Source organism: Stegodyphus dumicola, chromosome 1, assembly GCF_044657685.1.
Source record: "Stegodyphus dumicola isolate Sdum_Otavi_A_Nest chromosome 1, ASM4465768v1".
NCBI lineage: Eukaryota > Metazoa > Arthropoda > Arachnida > Araneae > Eresidae > Stegodyphus > Stegodyphus dumicola.
This window is the reverse complement of record NC_140768.1, coordinates 120,290,017-120,311,750: the sequence shown is the minus strand read 5'-3', so window position 1 is coordinate 120,311,750 and position 21,734 is coordinate 120,290,017. Positions and strand designations below refer to the sequence as shown.

Genomic DNA, 21,734 nt, shown 5'->3' with positions numbered 1-21,734 from the left:
ACTGTTAATTAAACCTTTTGTTATGTCTGAGAATAAAAGTACGTTTGCACTTCTAGTTAATGTGTTATTTCGATTGAAAGTTGGATTTATCACGTAAAAGTAAGGTGTATCCTCAATTGTTTGAGCGACTGTATGAATTTCATAAGTTTTATAATCGAAACTTAAGTTTGTCAATCCTTAAAAGTGCCAACAAAGCAATACGTATAAAAAAGTATAAGACAGATCAATATTGATCAGTATAAATAATGCACTTTTATTTAATGTGCATAGTTTGAAAACTGGGTTGATCTTTGGATTATGGTAACTTGGCGATCTCTTGGCGAACATTTGGCGACCAACTCTGCTACAGCAACCCTCTATTTTTTTTTCCGCCGCCATTTTGTCTTCACGAAGTAAAGACATGTTTCTTTTCTTTTTATTTACTGAACACTTTTTCCAACAATCTACTAGCCAAATTACACTTATACTAGAAAGTTTATCTAACAAAACTGCTTAATCATGACAAATATTCACTGCAAAATTGGGAAAAAGTGCACAATCGCAAACTCCTTGCGCGTTTTTCACAATAACACATACACATAAACCATGTACACGTCGACTTATTTTTACTTAAACATCCCAGAATTGCACAAAAATGGCATTGCGCACGCTCTTCACTATATCCATGTACACTGCTTTTTTCTCACAAATTAGAAAAATTTCACGAAAATGCATGAAAATTTTCTGAATCTTTAAACCCGATATAAAGAACATATATGAAATTACCTTATCGCGAAAAAGTATATACCCTTTCCAAATATGAACATTTCCACGTATAAAATAAATAAAATATCTAAAAACGTTTACCTCTAAATTATCTATTATATTATAAACGTCACCAACGAATTCATACCGCAAACATTACAAATACTTAGTGTCAAATATTTAAATTATTTCCATGCACGTTTACTTCAACTAAAACGTATACCAAATTCCTACAAACATAAAATTCACAAAATAACTATCATTTAATTAAAATATCACTAAACCATGTACACGTCGAATTATTTTTACTTAAAACAACATCCCAGAATTGCACAAAAATGGCATTGCGCACACTCTTCACTATATCCATGTACATTGCTTTTTTCTCATAAATTAGAAAAATTTCACGAAAATGCATGAAAATACTCAACGTATACTACTCAAACATATTCCAAAATACTACAAACATATAACTCACAAAATCACGATTATTAAATTAAAATATAATTAAATTAAAAAACACTACTTCAAATATAAATAAGCACATACATTAAATTAATAAAAATTAGATTACAATCCTAGTTACTTTAAACTAAATCATTGCTAATAACAATTTTCAAATAATACCATTTTAATTTATTTACTCCTTACATTTAGAACAATGCATAAAAATAATATCCTCAAATGATTAAAAATACGAACTTACCTAATCTTCTTCAGAATCTTCATTACGTCGCTGCAGTACTACTGCTAATTTCCAAGTCCTAAATCCAGTAGTCAACTGGAAGTCTATTTACCAAGTAATAAGAAATTAATAAAATTTCACCTATACTCAAACTACTTTCAGCAAACCACGTACCCTTCCTTTCACTCCTTTTCACAAAATGTCCATTTTCACCCTATTTCTTGCACCGCCATTTAAACTTGTAATATCCTTCCTTTCACACAATCTCAACTTATTATTATTATTAGATAAACACATTAAAAATTTACAATTCACTTTACATAGCGCCATGCAATCCGAAAATTAATCAACACTATTTCACACAACACACAATGAAGCTTTTCCAAATTAACCCCCTTTTCCGATTAAAGAACTGTAATTCGTCCATTAATGTCACGTTTCACACAACACAGAATATAGCTAAATACGGAATTTCCAGATTTCCCCCCTTTTCCGATTAAACAACTGTAATTCGTCCATTAATGTCACATGCAATATCTCATGATCTCTCATTTCCCTCACACAAAATAATGCGTAATCGGAACTGAGTGCTTCTCACATTATAACCAAAGTCCTAGGTAGTAACCTTTATCGCCTCCAAAATGTCGCCAAACTACCAGTTACCATATTCCAAAGATCAGCCGAAAACTGTTGTAGGCATTTTATCATGTGCATCCTGTTAATTTAGATTGGAAAATTATCGTATAGCTTTAATGTTGCATAGCATTCATGTAATTGCTTTACATAGTATTGTTTCTATATATTATAAGTATCACTGACAGGACCGGATTTAGATTTGACGAGATTCTAAGCTATTTGAGATATGGGGCCCTCTTCTCTTTTTTTTTTTTTTTTTTCCCTTAATACGGGATATAGTACAATTTGTGAAGGGGGCTCCAAAAAAGTGCGGGCTCTAAGCTGTAGTTTATACGCAAATCCGGCACTGATCACTGATTAGTAATTATTGTAACATACTTCTTCAGTGCAACCAGAAATTGGTGTAGTAATTAAACATTTTACAAACAGACTGCGGCTGTATTCTAGTCAATTTCGCCAGAATTTTGTTTTTCATTTATCTTCCCTTGGTATTTGAAATGAATAATTTGCGTATCTTGTTTTCCATGAAGAAATTATGTGGACTGCCTATGCCTCTGAAATCTTCTTAACACTTACACGAAAGAGTGAGAAGTGCGACAGCAAACCAACCAAATATTCATTTCAGATCTAAATGATTCCAACTAACAAGGTCTCGCAGTTTTTTTACGTTATTACACTGTTGAATGTTTAGTACTTAGTAAATAGTTTATCACATTTAAAAATATCCTTTAAAATTATTTCAGCGGAATTTAGGTTTTAGCATTTGTCTGAAAGTGTTATGTTTATAATAAACTCAGCTGCTTTTATTATGCTTGAATTTGATATTTGTACTAAGATATTGTTTAGGAATCATACTCGTTTATCAGATTCTTCATTTATAAAAAATGCTACTTAAATTGTTGCAAAGATTTTATTAATTTCGTAAATGAATGTATGTTTTTATGATTAATAAAAATAGCTTACTTTTTTTTTGTCATAGAAGAAGAGTTCACTTACCTCCAGTTTCACTTCGTCATTCGCAAAAACTTCGAAGGATTTGCAATCGAAAGTCGATGAAACTGTATCGGGTGTTACTTCAGAAATTGAAAAGGCTCAGAAAGAAGCTGAGAAAAATGTTTCTAATTTGAAGTCTGAGGTAGAAGGAAAGGTACAAGAAGCTGATGCAGAACTGCATAAAGCAAAGTCAGATGCTGAGAAAGCTGCCAAAGATACTGCCACTGAAATTCAAAATAAAGCAGAACAAGCAGTGAACGATGCACGATCTAAAGCTCAAGACTTAGCAAATAAAACGAGCGCTGAGCTGCAATCCAAGGCAGATGAAATTAAAGCAGGAGTGGGCGAAGCGCAGTTAAAAGCTCAGAAGTCTGTAACATCTGAGCAGTCGCTATTACAGAACAAGGTACAGGAAGCCGAATCGAAAGCAAAAGAAGCGCAGTCTCAAGCACAGAAAGTGGTGTCTGATACTAGTACTTTATTAGAATCCAAAGCCCGAGAAGCTGAAAGTAAAATACAAGATATACAAAAAAAAGCTGAGGACAATGTTGCATCAGCTCGCACCCAAATTCAGTCTAAAGTTCATGAAGCCGAGTCTGCTACTGAAGATCTTAAATCAAAAGCTGAACAAGGTATTTCAGATATTAGCGCACGTGTCCAATCAGAAGCTGAGAATGCTCAGTCCAAAGCTGAAAAGACTGTATCGAAAGTATCCAACCAGCTTGATCAGAAAGCCCGTGAAGCTGAAGCAGCAGTTCAGAGTGCACAATCTAAAGCTGAGACAGCAGTTCAAAACGCCCAATCCAAAGCTGAAGCAGCGGTATCAAGCGCAACAGCCCAGTTGGAAAGCAAAGCTCGTGAAGCTGAAAGTGCAGTTCAGAACGTCCAAGCAAAAGCACAGGAAAATGTGTCTAAAGTGACAAGTCAACTTGAAACGAAAGCAAAAGAAGCTGAGTCGGCAATTAAGAACGTACAATCTGAAGCTCAGAAGAGCGCTACAAATGTTACTACACAGCTTCAAACAAAAGCACGCGATTTGGAGAGCAAAGCACAAGATGTCCAGTCTAGAGCAGAAAGCGCCGTTTCTACTGCGAGTATTCAGCTACAAATGAAAGCTGAATCTAAAGCTCGTGAATTGCAATCTAAAACTGAACAAGCTGCATTCCAAGTGCAAATGAAAGCTGAAGATAAGATCTCAGGTATTCAAAGTGCAGCGGTAGGCTTTGCTTCTTCGGCAGAATCTCAATTAAAATCCAGTGTTCAGGAAGCTGAGGCAAAAATCAAAGATGTAAAAGGCAAGACTGAAGCTTGTATAACTAGCGCAAATTTGACGCTGCAAGCAAAAACTCAAGAAGCCGAGGAAAGCCTAAACAAATTAAAAAGCGATGCCAGCGAAGTGTTTTCTCAGGTTCAGAATGCAGCTAAGGAAAAGGAAAACGAAGTGCAAGTCAAGTCCACAGAAGCTTTCGAAAATGTAATGCCTAAATTAGCCTTGGGTGCCTTAGCAAGTGGTGCACAGACTAATGTATTAACTGGGGTACAAGAAAAGTCTCAGGAAGTTCTTTCAGCTTTGCAAGATGTACCAAAACAAGCTCAGAATACTATTGAGCAAGTAAAGACGAAAGCACAAGATATTGTCTCTGATCTAAAGCAAATTCCCACTGTTGCTAAAGAGGCTGTTTCTCAAGTACAGACTTCAGTACTTCAGACAGGAAAAGACTCTGCTGGGTCCATTGTGGAGGGTATCCAATCAAAGGCTCAGGAATCAATTTTACAGGTGAGTGTTAATGCATATATAAGAGTATGAATTACTAAATTCTTTTTGATGTTAATTAATTGATATTCTAAAGAGAAAACTATTAATAATTATTTTGATATAATCTTTTGGCATTTACACATTCTTGCTGTATCTGAAACTTTAGAGTTTTCGTTCGTGTACTTTGATAGATATGATGTTATTTAACAACCTATTCATGAAATTACTTTCTAATGTTGCTGACTACTTATGTCTATTTGGTTGTTGTTAAATTATTGCCATTAAAAAATGCAACACTATCAAAAACTATTAAGACCATATTTATTATGTAAAAAATTTAAAGAATAAATTAATAAAAGTTACGCCTCGTTAAAAAAAAAAAAAAAAAAAAAAAAAAAAACCCTATTTCAGTAACTACAATTGCTGCTATATGCCCTGGCGTAGAGAGAGGGAGAACCATTGGATGAATGTTTACAATATTTCAGTCTAAGCAATTTCGACACGTTGTAACAGTTTACGAACTATAGCCATTGGTGGTTTGTGAGTGCCAGTCATTTTGCGATTACTGTGCAGACATGTTCACTAGGCGACAGTTTTATTTTCGATAACTACTAATAGCCCACGGGTGGAAGAAGAGGTGTAACTAGGTGTCCATTCGAATATTGTTGGATCTTCATATTGCATGTACTCGGACTGTGTAATTGTTGGTAATTGCTGTTGGCAGGCCTTGAAAATAAGGAATATTAGACTGATCTTTAGAATATGGTAACTGGTAGTTTGGCGACATTTTGGAGGCGATAAAGGTTACTACCTGGGACTTTGGTAATAATGTGAGCAGTACTCAGTTCCGATTACGCATTATTTTGTGTGAGGGAAATGAGAGATCATGGGATATGTCATGTAATATTAATGGACGAATTACGGTTCTTTAATCGGAAAAGGGGGGAAATCGGGAAAAAATCTGGAAATTTTGTATTTGGCTTTATTCTGTGAAACAGTGTTCCTTAATTTTTGGATCCCATGGCCCTAACTAAAGTGAATTCGAAATGGGTATTTAGTGGGATTGAAAGGGGAAGTAATAAGTGTTTCTTTAAGGTTGTGCGAGATAGAAGTAAAGATGTTTTATTAAGTTATTTATTTTACCTGGTACCTTGCTGTGAACTATAAGTATGATTTTAAAGATCCTGAAACAGAAATAAGAAAAGTTTATCGGACACGTAATCAAGATTCTCAAGAAGATTAGGTAAGTTAGTATTTTTAATTATTTGAGGATATTATTTTTATGCATTGTTCTAAATGTAAGGTGGAAGTAAAGTAATTTGGTATTATTGGGAAAATTGTTATTAGCAATGATTTAGTTTAAAGTAATTAGGATTGTAAGCTAATTTTTATTAATTTAATGTATGTGCTTATTTATATTTTAAGTAGTGTTTTTGAATTTAATTATATTTTAATTAAATGATAGTTATTTTGTGAATTTTATGTTTGTAGGAATTTGGTATACGTTTTAGTTGAAGTAAACGTGCATGGAAATAATTTAAATATTTGACACTAAGTATTTGTAATGCTTGCGGTATGAATTCGTTGGTGACGTTTATAATATAATAGATGATTTAGAGGTAAAAGTTTTTGGATATTTTATTTATTTTATATGTGGAAATGTTCATATTTGGAAAGGGTATATACTTTTTCGCGATCAGGTAATTTCATATATGTTCTTTTTACCGGGTTTAAAGATTGAGAAAATTGTCATGTATTTTCTTGAAATTTTTCTAATTTATGAGAAAAAAGCAGTGTACATGGATATAGTGAAGAGTGTGCGCAATGCCATTTTTGTGCAATTCTGGGATGTTTTTTTAAGTAAAAATAAGTCGGCGTGTACATGGTTTATGTGTATGTGTTATTTTGAAAAACGCGTAAGGAGTATGGTATTGTGCACTTTTTCCCAATTTTGCAGTGAATATTTGTCATGATTAAGCAGTTTTGTTAGATAAAATTTCTAGCATAAGTGTAATTCGGCTAGTAGATTGTTGGAAGAAGTGTTCAGTAGATAAAAAGAAAAGAAACATGTCTTTACTTCGTGAAGACAAAATGGCGGCGGGAAAAAAAATAGAGGGTTGCTGTAGGAGAGTTGGTCGCCAAAAAATCGCCAAGTTACCATAATGTAAAGATCAACCGAATATTAAACCCTTGTACCTGACACATGTAATGATAGATTTCAGTATTATACCGGGAATGCACAGTAAGCGCAAATCTATACGGAATCCACCGTCACATCGTTATATAATTGCTCTGGTGCGACGATGCGTATAATTAATGCTGGATTAACTCAATTTCTTACCTCGATACAGGCTGGTGCAGAGACGACCATCATGTTGCTGCAGATAGGATAGAAATTCCCTTAAACAATGATATCATGCTCATTCCTTACTCTATCGGTGACAGTCAAAGCTCGACTGCAGCCCCACACGCCACAAATGTGCAGTGCAATGTATCTGAAGCAATGGGCACTTTGTAGAAATTTTCCCACGCAGTAGATAACTCTAACCGTATGTGTAGAGACTAATTGTTGAGCAGCAAGTACATTCTAAATTCTTGAGAATCGCTTATGATTTGGCTGTACAATCAAGGGGTAACTGTGCGCACAAGATGTCTGCGCTCTCGATCGGTACTGTGACAAGCAAGTATTTTTGGTCTCTTCATGATGTAGCGATTCTATATTTGTTTCGTTCTGGTCTGTATGAATACCAACTTCTGTGAAGAATAATATGCACTTCTCTTATGTTACATTACATCCCCCGGCAAAATCTTAACACTGCTGGTTCGTTTGTGTTCTTAAGCGAGACATTCCTTGTGCACGAGAACAATTTGCAAGGTGTATGTACTAGCGTAAGTTGCTTGTATTACGTCTACGCATTTACATGTCTGCTTTTATTTCTGTCATTTCCATGCACAGCAAATTTTGGATTATACCAACGCTCCTATTTGGATTTGTAGTTTTAAAGGCTTGCGGTATATTTTTAATTATCTTTCAAGAATATATTAAACTTCTTCATTTTAACGTTTGGAATTTAAAGTGAAGGGAAGAAGTTCATGTTATGACTGTAGTAATTCTATAATAAATATTGTGATTTGTAACTTTATGTGAATTTTTTATGATAGGTATAGCTTTTTTTTTAATTCTAAATATCTCAGGTGTATTTTATCCTGATTTGTAAGTTTATAAAGAGTACATTGCAACCGTTTCTGAATTAAGCATTGATCGTAAATATTATGTATCAAGTAATAGGAATTCCTCAAAATAATTAAGAGTTGACATGTATGACAATTCCATTATGTTATTAAGAATTTTCAAAGACGTTAACGCTTAATTTACTTACATGGCCATTTGAATATATTGTAGTATATTGCTGTTTTTCTGTCTTGTATAACCTTATTTGAAAGACGGAACTTCGCTTGCTGTAATTTTCTGTGTTACGTATCTTTTCTTTAGTTATCAGAAATTGATAAGTTCTAATAATATTGCATGCTTTGATTTTCTACTGCTATGTGTTGTTTGTTTGTTTTTAGAACTGTTTAAACTTAAATGATGTTTTATTCAGTGCAGAGTTCTTGCACTTTTTCACAGCATGATGTCTGTTTTGAATTTGCTGTGGATTTGCTTTGCTGTTTTTTTAAACATCTCTTTTCTTAAATGTAAATAAAAATGTTTTCTACTTTAAGAATTGATTTGCCTTGTAAAGTACATCAATATCCACTTTAAAGGATCTTAATTGAATAATTAAATTTTAAAAATTTTCCATTTGCATTATGTTGGAAGTAGGCCAAAATATTTTATTTATGTTCTCATTTTCGTTTTGGTGACTTAAGTTTTAATAGTCGTTTAAGTGCACAGATTAATTCTAAGATACTAAGATACTTAGGTGGTTTGCTGGGTTTCTACTGCTTAAAGGCAGTACTTCCCAGTAACATCAGAGATTTCTCGAAGGACATGATTTTGAGGGAACCTCAGGTAGATCCAAAAATAAGAGAATCATCAGGTAGCAGCTAAAAGAGAAAAGTCGACGAGGAATTCGTGCACGTGTCGCCATGTAGTGGCTGTGGCAGTGGTGAGGGAGAGCTGAGTTTTAGTCGGGATCACGAGCTGGCGAATCAGGTGTGAGCTTAGTTTTTGGGAGCAGCAACATGGCGGCAGTCGGCTAGAGAGATGTTTGTGGCGATGAAAATTTTGAAATTCAATATCTTCTTAGATACTGCTTGTAAAAATTCCGGAATTGAAGGAAAAATAGTAAAAAGTTCTATTGCACATGATAAAACTTGCGTAGAGAGAATGGGGTTGAAGAGGAAGGTATGCAGTAATACTATTATTTCTTATTCTTCAACTGGTGGGAAAAGATACACTTGATTATATTTTTTTCTGAGAAACTGCTCATGTAAACCGTTATTTTATTTGTAAATATTTAAAACTCATTGAAAAAAATGCGTATTTTTATTTTCCTTGTCAGACATAAGTGATAAAAATTCAGACGTTTCATGCTCAAAAATAGTTTTTCCCGAAAGTGCTTCTTACATTTTTAAATTTACAACAACAATGTTTTCCTGAATTGACGCCGTTTTGGATGGCATGTTGCCATAATAATTTAAGACTGCTTTGCGGAACAAACTTTCTTGCACTGACATTTGCACTCGAAATGCAAGTTCGAGCATAATTTGAAAATATTTCTAATGTACCAATATACCATTGTCTTAAAAATACATGCAGTGGTATATTTTTCAAATGCATGGCTTTTCTTTCTCTTCTTTAACAACGTGGCGGTTGGTGCAATCACTTTGACGGTTCTGGATTGCTGCAGCAGGGTTGATGGTTCTGGATTGCTGCAGCAGGGTGCTGTTTAGTTATTTGGTTGATTGGAAATTCCGAGAGCTGTTTCATTGCAGTTCTGGATACGTCTGAGCCCGTATGTGTTGCAACAAATGTTATTCACCCTATATATTGGTTTTCAGCTAATGAAATGCGGAGGTGATAAACACTTGTTTTTTGCTGGGCAGTCAGAATTGTAGTGGAGAAGATCTTCAACCCCTCCACATACGACGCACTGCGCTGGAAGCCGGTATGAAATAAGTTACTCGTGTGGACCATGTCTCGTCAGGAATAGTATTAGCCCAGAAGTACAGCTGCTTAAGTATCTCTGATTTCGGGAAGGCAATTAACTATATGCTCTCCTGACGCTGTCGTTTTTGTTCCAGGAACTTTGCTACTGTCATTAAAAGGCTCCTAGTGGTCGCTTTCATGTGCAACTTTGCATGGCATGTACAGTATCCGTGTACATTCGTCCATGGCAGCCAACTTGGAAATTTTGTCTGTGTTTCATGCCATGTACTCCAATGTGGGCACGGACCATTGGAATTTTATGTCTGATATTTTCTGGCAAGGAGAGTAGCATTTTCTGGATCTCGTGGAGTACATCCTTCCTACAGATGCACATGCAAGCATTCTAGCTAAGTTTCTCTTTCACATCATCACAACTTGAATCATCTTTTCATCGATCTCCTTTTGATAGGCCTGTTCCAGAAGTTTTGTTTGAACAAAGTGAATTATCTGTTGAACTATTTAAATTAGAGGCAGCTAACTGTAGGCTTCAAATTTCATGTGGCTTAGGAGATCTTAACTGCAACCCGAGGCTAAGCTAACAAAATTTATTAGCATTGACGTGGGATTTCCGAATGTGTATATATTTAGATTATCATTTTTCTGCATGTAAGGTTAATTATAAATTTAATTTCAAATAAATATCTGTATAGTCTTGAAATAATCGTGTTTATAATTCAGCGACGTACTTCTGTGTATTATATAACCAGACTGAAAATTTTTAAAACTCCCGTGCTTTACTTTCCCAGTGTTAGATATGATTGGTTCCTTTTAATGAATTTTGTGAAGTGTACCGATACTGGCGTTTTTAAACCGGGAATTGGTTAACCATGACCTGAAAAGCACCTAGTACCTTTAGTTGCAGTGGATTAAAAAGATTTCTCTGAAAAATTACTACAGAAATGTAGTTGAATTTTTTAATTTAATGCACTATTTTGATTTTACTAATTTGCTGATATTTCAGTTGATCTTATTTTTTACCCAGTTATTAGGTGTAATGCAGCCGGTTTCTAGAAGACAAACGTAACAATTTGAACAAGCTGGGCTTTGACGAACTTTAAGCAACATCAAACAGCTGATGAACCCCCTTTTCTTTGTAATATGCTTAGGATACATAATGCGGTGCATCGATTTCTTTATACATAGTTCGAATCCGTTTCAGAAAATACCGAACATAACTTCCAGATATGAATAATAATCAATAATACCGGAAAATTCTGCAACCACATATTTAAAATCGAGTTTGATTTATGGATGCATCGCGTGCCACGAAATCCTTTAGCTAATGAATGTTCAAAATAATGTTCGCGAATAAAAGATGGAAAAGGAGCAATTAACCATTATTTGTGTGCTTAGGAAGCTTAGACAAGCTCATATAATAAAAGAGAGTTTGGTTTTTCTCGACCTTGGCATACATATCGATATTGCTAAGTATTCTTTTAGAATGACCTTATTTTTTATTATTCATTAATAAGAATCCAATTTCACGCAGGTGGTTGATGATGGTGCTGCAAATGTCAATGAAGCAGTGGTTAAAATTCAAGCGGGTGTCCGTGGTTATTTAACGAGGAAATCTTTGAAAGAGAAAAAAGAAAAAACGGAGCCTGCGGCAGGAGACGGTTTGTATTTTACACTTCTTTCTTTATTTATTTATTTTTGTGTGTGTGTGTTATTTTCACGTTATCGCTGTTTTTTAATATTTCATTGGCAGATGGCGAGTTGTCAAAGATTTTCCTTTTTATAAAATTTGTTAAGACATTATTTCCAGGCTGAGCTATTTTCTCATTTGAAGGACATTTGTCGTGAAATAGGTTTTCGTTGTTTAGTTGCCAAATATTTCCAACATGTTTTCTTTCACGTAAATGAGACATTAATAATGCTGTTTTATAATTCTTTTACAGTAATTGAATATCTGAAATCGGAACTGTATCGATTTAGGCTACATGCTACAGCTTTTTAACCGTATGCTTCCAAGCGCAATTTTTCTACAATTAAATTTTTGTCTCGTGTCTGAAGTGACGAATTTCATCTCCTTTAAGTCTTTTTTGAACTCAAAAAGAATTCTGTTATTATGTATTAACAAATTACTTTTATAATAATTTTAAAAATAATTAAAATCGTAATAATTGATATATTGCATCACCGTTTCATACGTAAATTACTTAGCTAGCCAGATGTCGTATGTGAAAGTATGGTCCAAATGACATTGCTCAGCATGGCAAGCACTGTAAGGAACAATTTGCTATAGCTTTGTCTTACTAATTGATACATGAAACAGCCTAAAACAAAAGGATCAATCGACAATCATTGCAGCTGAAATAGAAAATTCGTAACTGGTTCTTGATCTGATGAGCTTCTCAGACAGTAATTGTAGATATTTTAATGACGGACAACCTTACACTCTTGACGATGCACAACACATCTTAGCTATATGCTAAAACATTAACCAAAATTAAAAACAGTTACAACGTATCAACACCATCTTTAGGCTAGAATTCGCAACAACCTCCGGGGTCGAAAATCCAGGAGACGGGAAAGTTCATTAACTGTTGATTTGAGAGTTTTAGTGGACTGCACAAGGTCTCCTAATAAGAGTTCCTTCGAAAGTCTCACGGTGCATGCATGGATACGGTCATCAGTCTAGGATGGAGTTCTATCACAGTGTCTATTCACCTTAAAAATAGGCGCTCTGTCATCCCTTATAAAACCACAGGTTTCTCTCAAAGTTCTGCTAGGCCGCTTGACTTGTCGTGATAGATAAGATGACCTAAGATATGAATATAAAATGATTTCAGTCTTTTCCAAATTTGTTAAGAATCTAATTATACTTTGTATCTGCTCATTTTCAAAGGTGGGATTCAAAGGAAGGAACCCCTTTACTTGCTTAAGGTAAATATAGTAATCGTCATCCGATCAAGAAATGTCCAGGTGGTTAGCGGATTGCTGAAAACATTAGTGAGAAGCCTGGATTTAAGTTGCCTCTGTTTTTATCAATATAACTTCCAGTTCTTGAATTAAAAATAATGAAAGAGAGTTTTATTGAAAATGATATTCTTCCTAACATTTTGCTCAACGAAACTTTAACCGACCTTACTAAACATTCCCGAAAACCACACCACCAGGCGGCCCTTTCGCCGATAAATTTCCATTTGATCGATAACTTCCAAAATAAATTTTGCACTTGCCCCCCCCTTTTATTATTTTCCACAGCAGATTTAGTTTCTCGGTTTTTCTTGTGGAATGTCCTCTTGCGTTGTCATTGTAGATTACGCTGCAAATGCCTCTCCTTTCCAACAGTTTTGGAAAAGCTTGTAGAAATGTCCAAGTAGTCAAATCCAAGAGTCAGTTCCAAAAGCGAATTCGCGGAGTGTTTTTTCATTTCCCCCGGAATAACAATTCCACCAATTTAAACAAACAGTTTCACTTTTCGAGAATTGCCTTTGATCCAGTGAAGAATAGTCATAAAATCGGATCAGAAATAAATTTAGTATCAATCGGAAGTTTCAAGTTGTTTCGAATGTAGTTCCAATACAGTAACGTTATTTCACCCATCGGCTCAACCCTCGATTTTGAGGCTACTAAATTATATTTTCTAGCTAAATTTCTATAAGATTAATAAATTGAAGGTCCGTAGTCTTTTTTTACTTACATCTACAAAACAGTGAAGTTGCCAATTCATTAATTTGTCATTTTTCTTTAGTTCAAATAAATGCTGTGATCATGTCACTTTGTTCAAATAGTGCAGTTCTTCTCATCAAACTTAATATGCTTTTGCCAAATCCGGTGGTAAACATTCATCCCCAGTTCAACCTTCTTTTTCCAGATTTCTTGAAGTATCATTTTCGGTCTAACTGTGAACGGAAATGGGTTCAAACAGCTTTCCAACAGGACTTTAGAGTTCATGGAGTGGGAATTGGAGTCGGGCAGATTTTGGGGTAAAAGGAGTCTGAGCTGGAGTCGCTAAAAACATGTCTACTCCGACTCCAGTTTTTGTTGGACAGTTTGAATTTGAAATGAAATTTAAATGAATTGAAAAAAATTAATGACAAGCTGAGTTACTATTTTTACTTATGGATATTAATAAATAGTTATCTTCTATTTTATTGACATATTAATAAATAAATATAAGGGAGGAGGATGGATGTGATATGTGCCATTTGTGATTAAACTGATTCATTTAATTACAAATCTCACTGGTAAATTTAGGTAAGCAACGAGAACTCCCAAAATTGATGTCATTGTTAGGAAGCGAGCAGGAAAAGCAGCAATTATTGATCAAGCAACACGATAAGGAAGTACGTATTTGATGATAAAGAGGTTTTAGAATTAAGAACTTTTTAGAAGATGTAGATAACCCTAAAAGAGAAACTAGTTTGCTAGACATTGAGATCTTGCTGGGTTCAATATATGCAAGTTCCGAAACACCGAATTTTCTTGGATGACGAACAAATTAAAAAGGCAAAGAAAGCTATCTATGAACTTTCATTAAGAATGAAATTATTCTCAGAACAATTGGAGAATTCGAATCAGGACATTCAAACTGCAGACATTGCAATTGAGTCTCTACCGTCCTCTTCCAGTGATGAATTAGAATTTGAGAAATATTTTTGGATAATATTAGAAAGGCTTAGGCAAAGCGAGTGAAAATAAAGAACCAAGAGCCTTTAGATATAAAAAATGATAAAATACAAAAAAGATTTCTACACAGCCTTTGAAGAAATAGAGAAATATAATTGCGCTTGCAAAACACTCTTTTAGAACTTACAAAAATCTATCCTGAAAAGCTAAAAAAGTGGCCTTAACAGTAACAGCTCTTCCTCCTACTCAAGTTAGTGTGGTAAGAATCTTCTCAGCTCTGAAGTTTAAGTTTATCAAATCAGATGTATGGCCCTTCAACAAAGATCTTGCCGAAGCTATACCGTTTCTTAGAAATAACTAATGCCAGTTTTTACATTTCATAATAAATGCTAATTAATATAAATCATTGGTATACTATCAGTTTTTCCCTGTTGCATCTATTAGTTCTTTTATATTAAAAAAATAAGCTATAACCCATGTGTATATGTTTACATAAATGAGAGAGTCGGAGTGATTAAAATTCCAGGAGTCGAAGTCGGTGATATTCCCCTACCGACTCAATAGCCCTGCTTTCCAACAGGTCTTATCACACCTCTCTTCGGTGATTTGAATTCATATACATTTGTTGTATTCCTCAGTCTTTCGTTGTCTATGCGTATACCGTCTGTTTTAGAATTACAGCAATAGCTAAGTATCTTATAAGAGCGAAGTATCAGGAACCGTTTTCTGATTGAGTAGATCTTGAAGTAGCTGTTATATTTGTTCGTCATTTCTTCATGTTGACTCCGGCTTCTCCTAAAACGAACTTTGTCTACCGATGAACATCAAAGGCAGATTCTTCGTCTTGCAAACTCTAGATAAGGTTATCTACGTATGTAATTTGTTCCTTGGGATTTGGAACGCGACTAGGTAATTCTTTTCGGGCTTGTTTACGTAGCGTTTCAGTGTTGTATTTAGCAAGAATTGACTTAATCCAAAACTAACCCGCGTCTTTCGTATTACTTCTGGTTCTGTATTTCGTGTCATTCTTAATCCAAAGAAATCTGTCAGCAGCTCTGTCTTTCGGTGCTAATGCTGTCTGCAAAAACGCACTTTCAATATCAGTTGTCAAGACGACCCTGTTCAATCAAAATTGCAGAAGTAAAGCTATAGAATCTAACGTAAAGTTTCAGCCAGGTTTCAGGCAGTCTTTAAAAGGAAACAGAGTTTATTGCACTGGAAGGTGCATCAAAAACAATTCTCATTTTCGTAGTTAATTTATCTTCACGAATTATACTACTTCATGAGGCATATAATAAACTTCAGTTTCATTTTCAGACATACTGAAATCTTCGTAGTTAATTTATCTTCACGAATTATACTACTTCATGAGGCATATAATACACTTCAGTTTCATTTTCAGACATACTGAAATCAACTTTCTCGACTATTCCTTCTTCAAGTTGTGTCGAAATAATTTCTTTATACTGATTAAGAAAGGAAGGATTTCTCTTAAATTTTTTAACTAATCTTCGAAAAGTCTCTCAACATTGGCATAATTATCGGATAAAGATTCAGTATTTTCTTTCCTCGGAAGATCGATTTCGTTGCGATTATCAACCATTTTTATAGAATTTATGTAATTTTTATTGATATTTATAAAACTAATACTCTTAAAACGTCATCATCTTTTAAAGTAGCATGGCGTGTGTTTCTCAAACTTTCTCAATACTTTTCTTTTAAATCTCCGTTTCTTCTGTATTTTCGTTTCGAACAATAGTCACCATTATTTTAACTTCTGTAGGGTTCGATCTGATTGAGGTGTCAGATCCGTTGAACACATATCCAAGTTTCGATTTGCACTAAAGGTCCTGCCATTTGTTTTATTTTCCACTAACTTTAAGTCCAAAAATAATCTGACCGGTTAATATATAAAATTTTAGAATCGGGTTCATCTTTTTACAATAATAACTAATTTTTGTCTCAGAATCTTTAACTATTGCTTCGTAAATACACGGAGTTTCGCTGTTCTAAAGTTATTACATCTAAGGTTAACCTTCACATTGATTACTCACTTTTTTTTTTTTGCTCTTGAACCGAAAACAAAAATTCGTAATTATTCCTGACTTATCACTAACTTTAATTTACGAGATAACTGTTATCAATAAAAGTTCTTTCGCTATTAGGATCGAATAACATTTAATTTTGCTTCCTATTCTCATTGCGTCAACAAAACCTCAGATGTCTATCTATAATTTGATGTATGATTTACATCTCCGTCATTTATTTTGTGTATGTCATTCCCTGATCTGCCTGTTGTCACTCTTCCCCCCTAGCAAACATAATGGCTATGTTTTTATCACATTTCTTGCACCTTATGCGATCGCTTAAACTATTGAAGCAGTACCCAAGGCTGCCGCCCAGACGTTATTGTGGTTAGGTTAGCCTGCTGCCGTACCGAAGGGCCCGGGTTCGAATCCCGAAGAAGGCATAGATGTTTGTAAATATATAGTGCTTTTGTGGCATGGGTGACACGCTAAATATATGGCGAGCCGAAAGTCCTCTCATGTGGAAGACCCTCTGACCAAACTCGGTTCTGAGGTTCTTCCACCCCTTCTGTTCTTCTACCAAACCACACGAGAGGACTTTCGGTTCACGATATATTTAGAGTGCCTCATGCCGCAAAGACACTAAACAATTCCAGGATTAACTTCTCTGGGATTCAAACTCGGGCCCTTCGGTGCCGCAATAGGCTCCCCTAACCACTGTACCATCTGGGCGGCATTAGCAATTAACATCTGTTAGGGAACATAAAAGTGCTACAGATGAATCGGAATACTGCGGTTGATAGGAGTGATTACTAGCAGAAATATGGACCAGTTCCTTGTAATCGACTTCTCTCGTATTAGAAACGATTAACACAACAAAATTGTAGAAATTAATCCAAACCTATTCACAAAAAGAAGAAAAACAAGGCCGTTTTCTCCCTTTATAGTGGAGTTTTAGAAGGTTTTCGTAGGGAAATAATAAGGATTAAGCTTCTTTTCCATTTCCTTAATATCGAGTCAAAGGTCAAAATAAAAATAGAAACAAGCCAAAATGCACAATACGGCAAGAAATCGCCAAAAATGTTAGTCTCAAAGCGGGCGATCGCTATTATCGCCAAGCCTAACCCCTATAATCCTCTCTTGAGGCCTTTCACGTCACTTTCGTTATACAAGAGATACTACAATCTACATATATATAGAAACTTCGTAATAATATGAATCGCATTGCTCAAAAGCTAGGATTGTAGTGACAGCGGATTACTTTTATTCGTTTGCACTACTATCCTAGCTCTCATTTCGGAAAACCTCCGATGGCTGTCATCACCGTAGATGTCGGGTTTGTCCCGAAGGATATGTATCCATTTACCATACACATGAAAAAGCGCATTGAAAAGGATAATATCCATAGCACCGCTCAAAAGCTAGGATTGTAGTGAAAGCGGATAGTTAGCGTGCGAAATCTGACTTCTCTCAGTGCTTTTGATGTTTGTTTTCAGCTGAAATAGTTAAGCGAAACTGAGGAAAGCTCTTACCAGTCGATCCATCCCCTCTACCTTCTGTTTACGGGGATCGATGCAATACGGTAATCCAACGATTCTGGTGTCAGTACCTCACTTGAAGTACAATCCAGTAACACGTATTTGTTGGATGGTCAGGAATCACGATAACATCACAATAAGCCGCACCAGCAGAGTCGACAACCTTGATTGCTACCACCTGTATCTGCAAATTCAAATATTTCCAACCAAATTCTTAAGACTAGCTGCGAAGTGAGCGCTGAATTCCAAAAGGCTATTTTGCATTTCATGTATTATTGAAAGCGTCAATATTAGTATGAGGAAAATCAAAGCAACCTGGGAAATTTCACAAGCTTTCTTGAAGTTACCTCTATTCTATAAGTGAAATACTAATTTCGTAACAGGCTTGTATTCATGCTTTAGTCATTCGGAAGTTATTACAGTTAACAACGTGATTTCTTTCAAATGAAAATAGCAATTTTGAAAGTTTATGCAGGATTTATAAGAAGCGTTATCTCGTGGAACATATCAAACATCGAAAATAGCAAAAATAGTATTGTTTAACCATGGGCAGAAAGTAGCATCTAGACAGAGGATGTCTTAGCGAAATGTATAATTTATTTATTTGTAGCTTTCTGTTGCCCATAAAACAGAGGCGATGTCTTTCATTGAACTCAAGCATTAAATTTAAAGCCTAATGTAATTCTACTGTCTTATCCGCATGTGAAAAAAGTTTAGATGGATCCCTATGATGATCGATGCCCCAGGCAGCTACCTGTATCGCATGCCTGGAACCAACATTGATTTAGATATTCATCAGAGAGAAACCAACAGGGTGCAAGTGGAGACTTACTAACAGAGCAGGAGAATATTGCCTTTTAAGCTAAGTTATTATCCGTCGTAGGTTTTTTATGAATACAGTATGAAATTGTATATTCCTTTTATAAAGGTCGTCTTTGGAAATTTAATGAGGTTAAAATTGTAAAAGATGAGATAGCTCTTGGTAGAAGATACAAATGTAAATGTAATCGTTTCAAATGAAGTAATGTAAATTCTGTAAATTGATTGGCCTTTGCAAAAGTGTGTTAAAATCTGTATAGGCATCATCGTTTAATTGATTGCAATATAATTGCAATATAATTGATCATTATTCTGTCTCATTTCAACTTGGCGACAATGGAGCTTGGAAGGGATAGTCTGCCGTCACGGCCGGTCAAGGCGTCCTAAGACCACAAATAAGCACGAGGATCGCGCTGTCATAAAAGCGTCTACTTCCGCACCAACATCACTAGCATCGATTCGACGCAACTTACCACCTTCCAGGCATCCGGTGGTATCAAGGAAAACCATTCGGAGACGACAGGACGACGCTGGTACATGCTACCAATATCCTTTAAGACATCTACCACTGACCCCACATCATAGGCAGTGTCGAATAGATTTTTCCTGAATTCGGGCAAGCTGGAGTGTGACCAACTGGAGGCATGTGATCTTCTGTGATGAATCGTGTTCAGTCTCAGAGCTGATGAACAACGCACACGCGTGTGGAGGCAGCCAGGCTAGCGATCCGATCGGGCATTTGTTATCGATTGGCATACGGCGATTACACAAGCTGTGACAGTGTGAGAAAACATTGATGAGATGCACGATTACCTCTAGTCATCCTCTCTCTCAGCATTTAACGAAAAAGTAATTTTTTAATTAAAGTCAAGAAAATACCACTTATTCATGACATTTTGAGGAACTTTGAATACCACTTATTCATGACATTTTGAGGAACTTTGAAATTTCAGGGCTAAACCCGTAAAGCTCGGAGGGAGGCACTAAAGTTAAATTTACTTTAAGATGTTATCAAGCCGGTTTTGCAGTAATAACTAAATAACGGAGATTGTAAAGAAAGCGGTGTATAATAATATTATTACAGTTATGAAAAAGCGATGAGATTAAATGCAATGAAAGAAAGCTGCATGGGGCTACTTTCTCTCATTAAGATTCGTAACTAATGTAGGAGGATTATACGTTCGCCCAAGCTGTCATGTTGTTTCTAAAGCAATGGCACCTTTTGAAGTTCCTGGAAACTCCGCGATCCTTCCAGGAAATTAAAATCAATAAAAATATGAATAATTTAAAGGACAAGAAATAAAAATAAGAAAATTAGTGATTAAATTCTGATGGGGAATTTGCCTAATTGAATTCTGTTATGAACAATGAAAATTTCGAATAATAAGTAATGAGCAATATATTTGAATTGAATTTAATATTATGATTATTAAACTTGAGAAACTGGGTTTGTGAAATCTCTAATAATGCATATGATTTGATTTATCAAACTTGGAAGAGTTTTATGTTCACTTTTTTGTAATACCATATGTATTGGTATTAGTTAAGAAAACACCGAGATAAAAAAAAAATTTCAAAGTTTTTAAAATATAATTCTATTGTATGCACATCACACTGTTATTTAGGTATCGCTTTACTCCACACTCCCTTACTGTCTATCTCTCCTTTTTTCCCCCATAAAAATATTCTTAAACACCAGAAACTTGTAAAACATTGAAGAGGTTGTTGAGTCATTAGGGATTTTAGATGCTGGTGACGTGAAAAATATGTAATGCCCCGCCGAGACTCGAACCCAGAACCTCTCGAATATGCGTCAAGTATGTTTCACCACGAAAGCATGCGAAAAGGAGGAAGAAAATACCTTACATACTCTCCTTTTTAAAGGGTGACTGGGGGATTAAGTGGCGAATTATCGTCCACCACCCTTTAGTTCGGCAACCATCTGTAGAATCTTAAGGATTTTTCATGCCGGAGACGTGAAAAATGTCCAGTGCCCTCGCCGGGACGTGGACCATGGACCTCTCGAATATGCCTCCGCACGAAGGCATGCGGAAAGTAGAGAGAAAGTACCTTATATGGTTTAAGGGGCTCCCCCGCGGAAACTGATTTCAGAAAGTGCTATGTGAGTCGAACCGTTGATTTAATATTCATTTATTAATGCCGACTTTGTATTTTGACATAGTTTTTAGATTAATATGCAGATTAAATTCTAAAAATATTTTCATAAAATTTGTCATTTGTAATTTCACGTTTAACGTAAGTTAGAAGGAAAATATATATGCAAATGTTCCTATGCATGCTATTTAGTCGTAATTTTGTTGTACAGTGGGCTTACTTTTTCTTGAGCGGAGGGGGTGGGGAAATGACAGATGAGTTTTATAGCCGTGTTTTGAAAATGGCGAAAGACCTTGGGTGATGCAGGAGCTATGTGCCTGTGGTCTTCCAAACAGGCATTCACCCTTGGCAAAAATCGAATTAATGATGTTTCTAAATTACAAGAGATCATGAAACGCAATCGAATTTCAGTTTTTGTTCCAAACATTGATATAAAAGCTTTCTGCTTATTGAACGAAAGTGAGTATGGTTGTATGATTGCATTAATGAAAAACTCTGAAACGTATAGCACAAAGAAGCAAATGAAGAAACTATAACAACTGCGTAGAAAATATTGCTTAACGTTTCGTTGAGAATTCGTAAGATCTTTCTTAATCTAGTAAAGTGCGTTTTTTTTTTTTTTTTTTTTTTTTTTTTTTCCCCCACGGAATATCGTCAGCTATGTAGTTTCTTTTTCTCTTCCATCCAAAAAAAC

General features: G+C 35.2%; 1 protein-coding gene across 9 annotated transcripts in view; it reads left to right on the top strand.

The window, feature by feature from the left end:
- Nucleotides 1-21,734, top strand: part of LOC118189586 (uncharacterized) — a 180,175-nt gene that overhangs the window by 148,896 nt on the left and 9,545 nt on the right. For 6 of the 9 annotated variants that reach the window (XM_035360210.2, XM_035360212.2, XM_035360209.2 and 3 more), the window contains 2 exons: nucleotides 3,045-4,835; nucleotides 11,456-11,582. In XM_035360210.2, the coding sequence (XP_035216101.1) occupies nucleotides 3,045-4,835; nucleotides 11,456-11,582 (1,918 nt within the window). The remainder of the gene's footprint in view (nucleotides 1-3,044; nucleotides 4,836-11,455; nucleotides 11,583-21,734) is intronic. The other 3 variants (XM_035360211.2, XM_085819887.1, XM_035360214.2) reach the window with 1 other exon arrangement.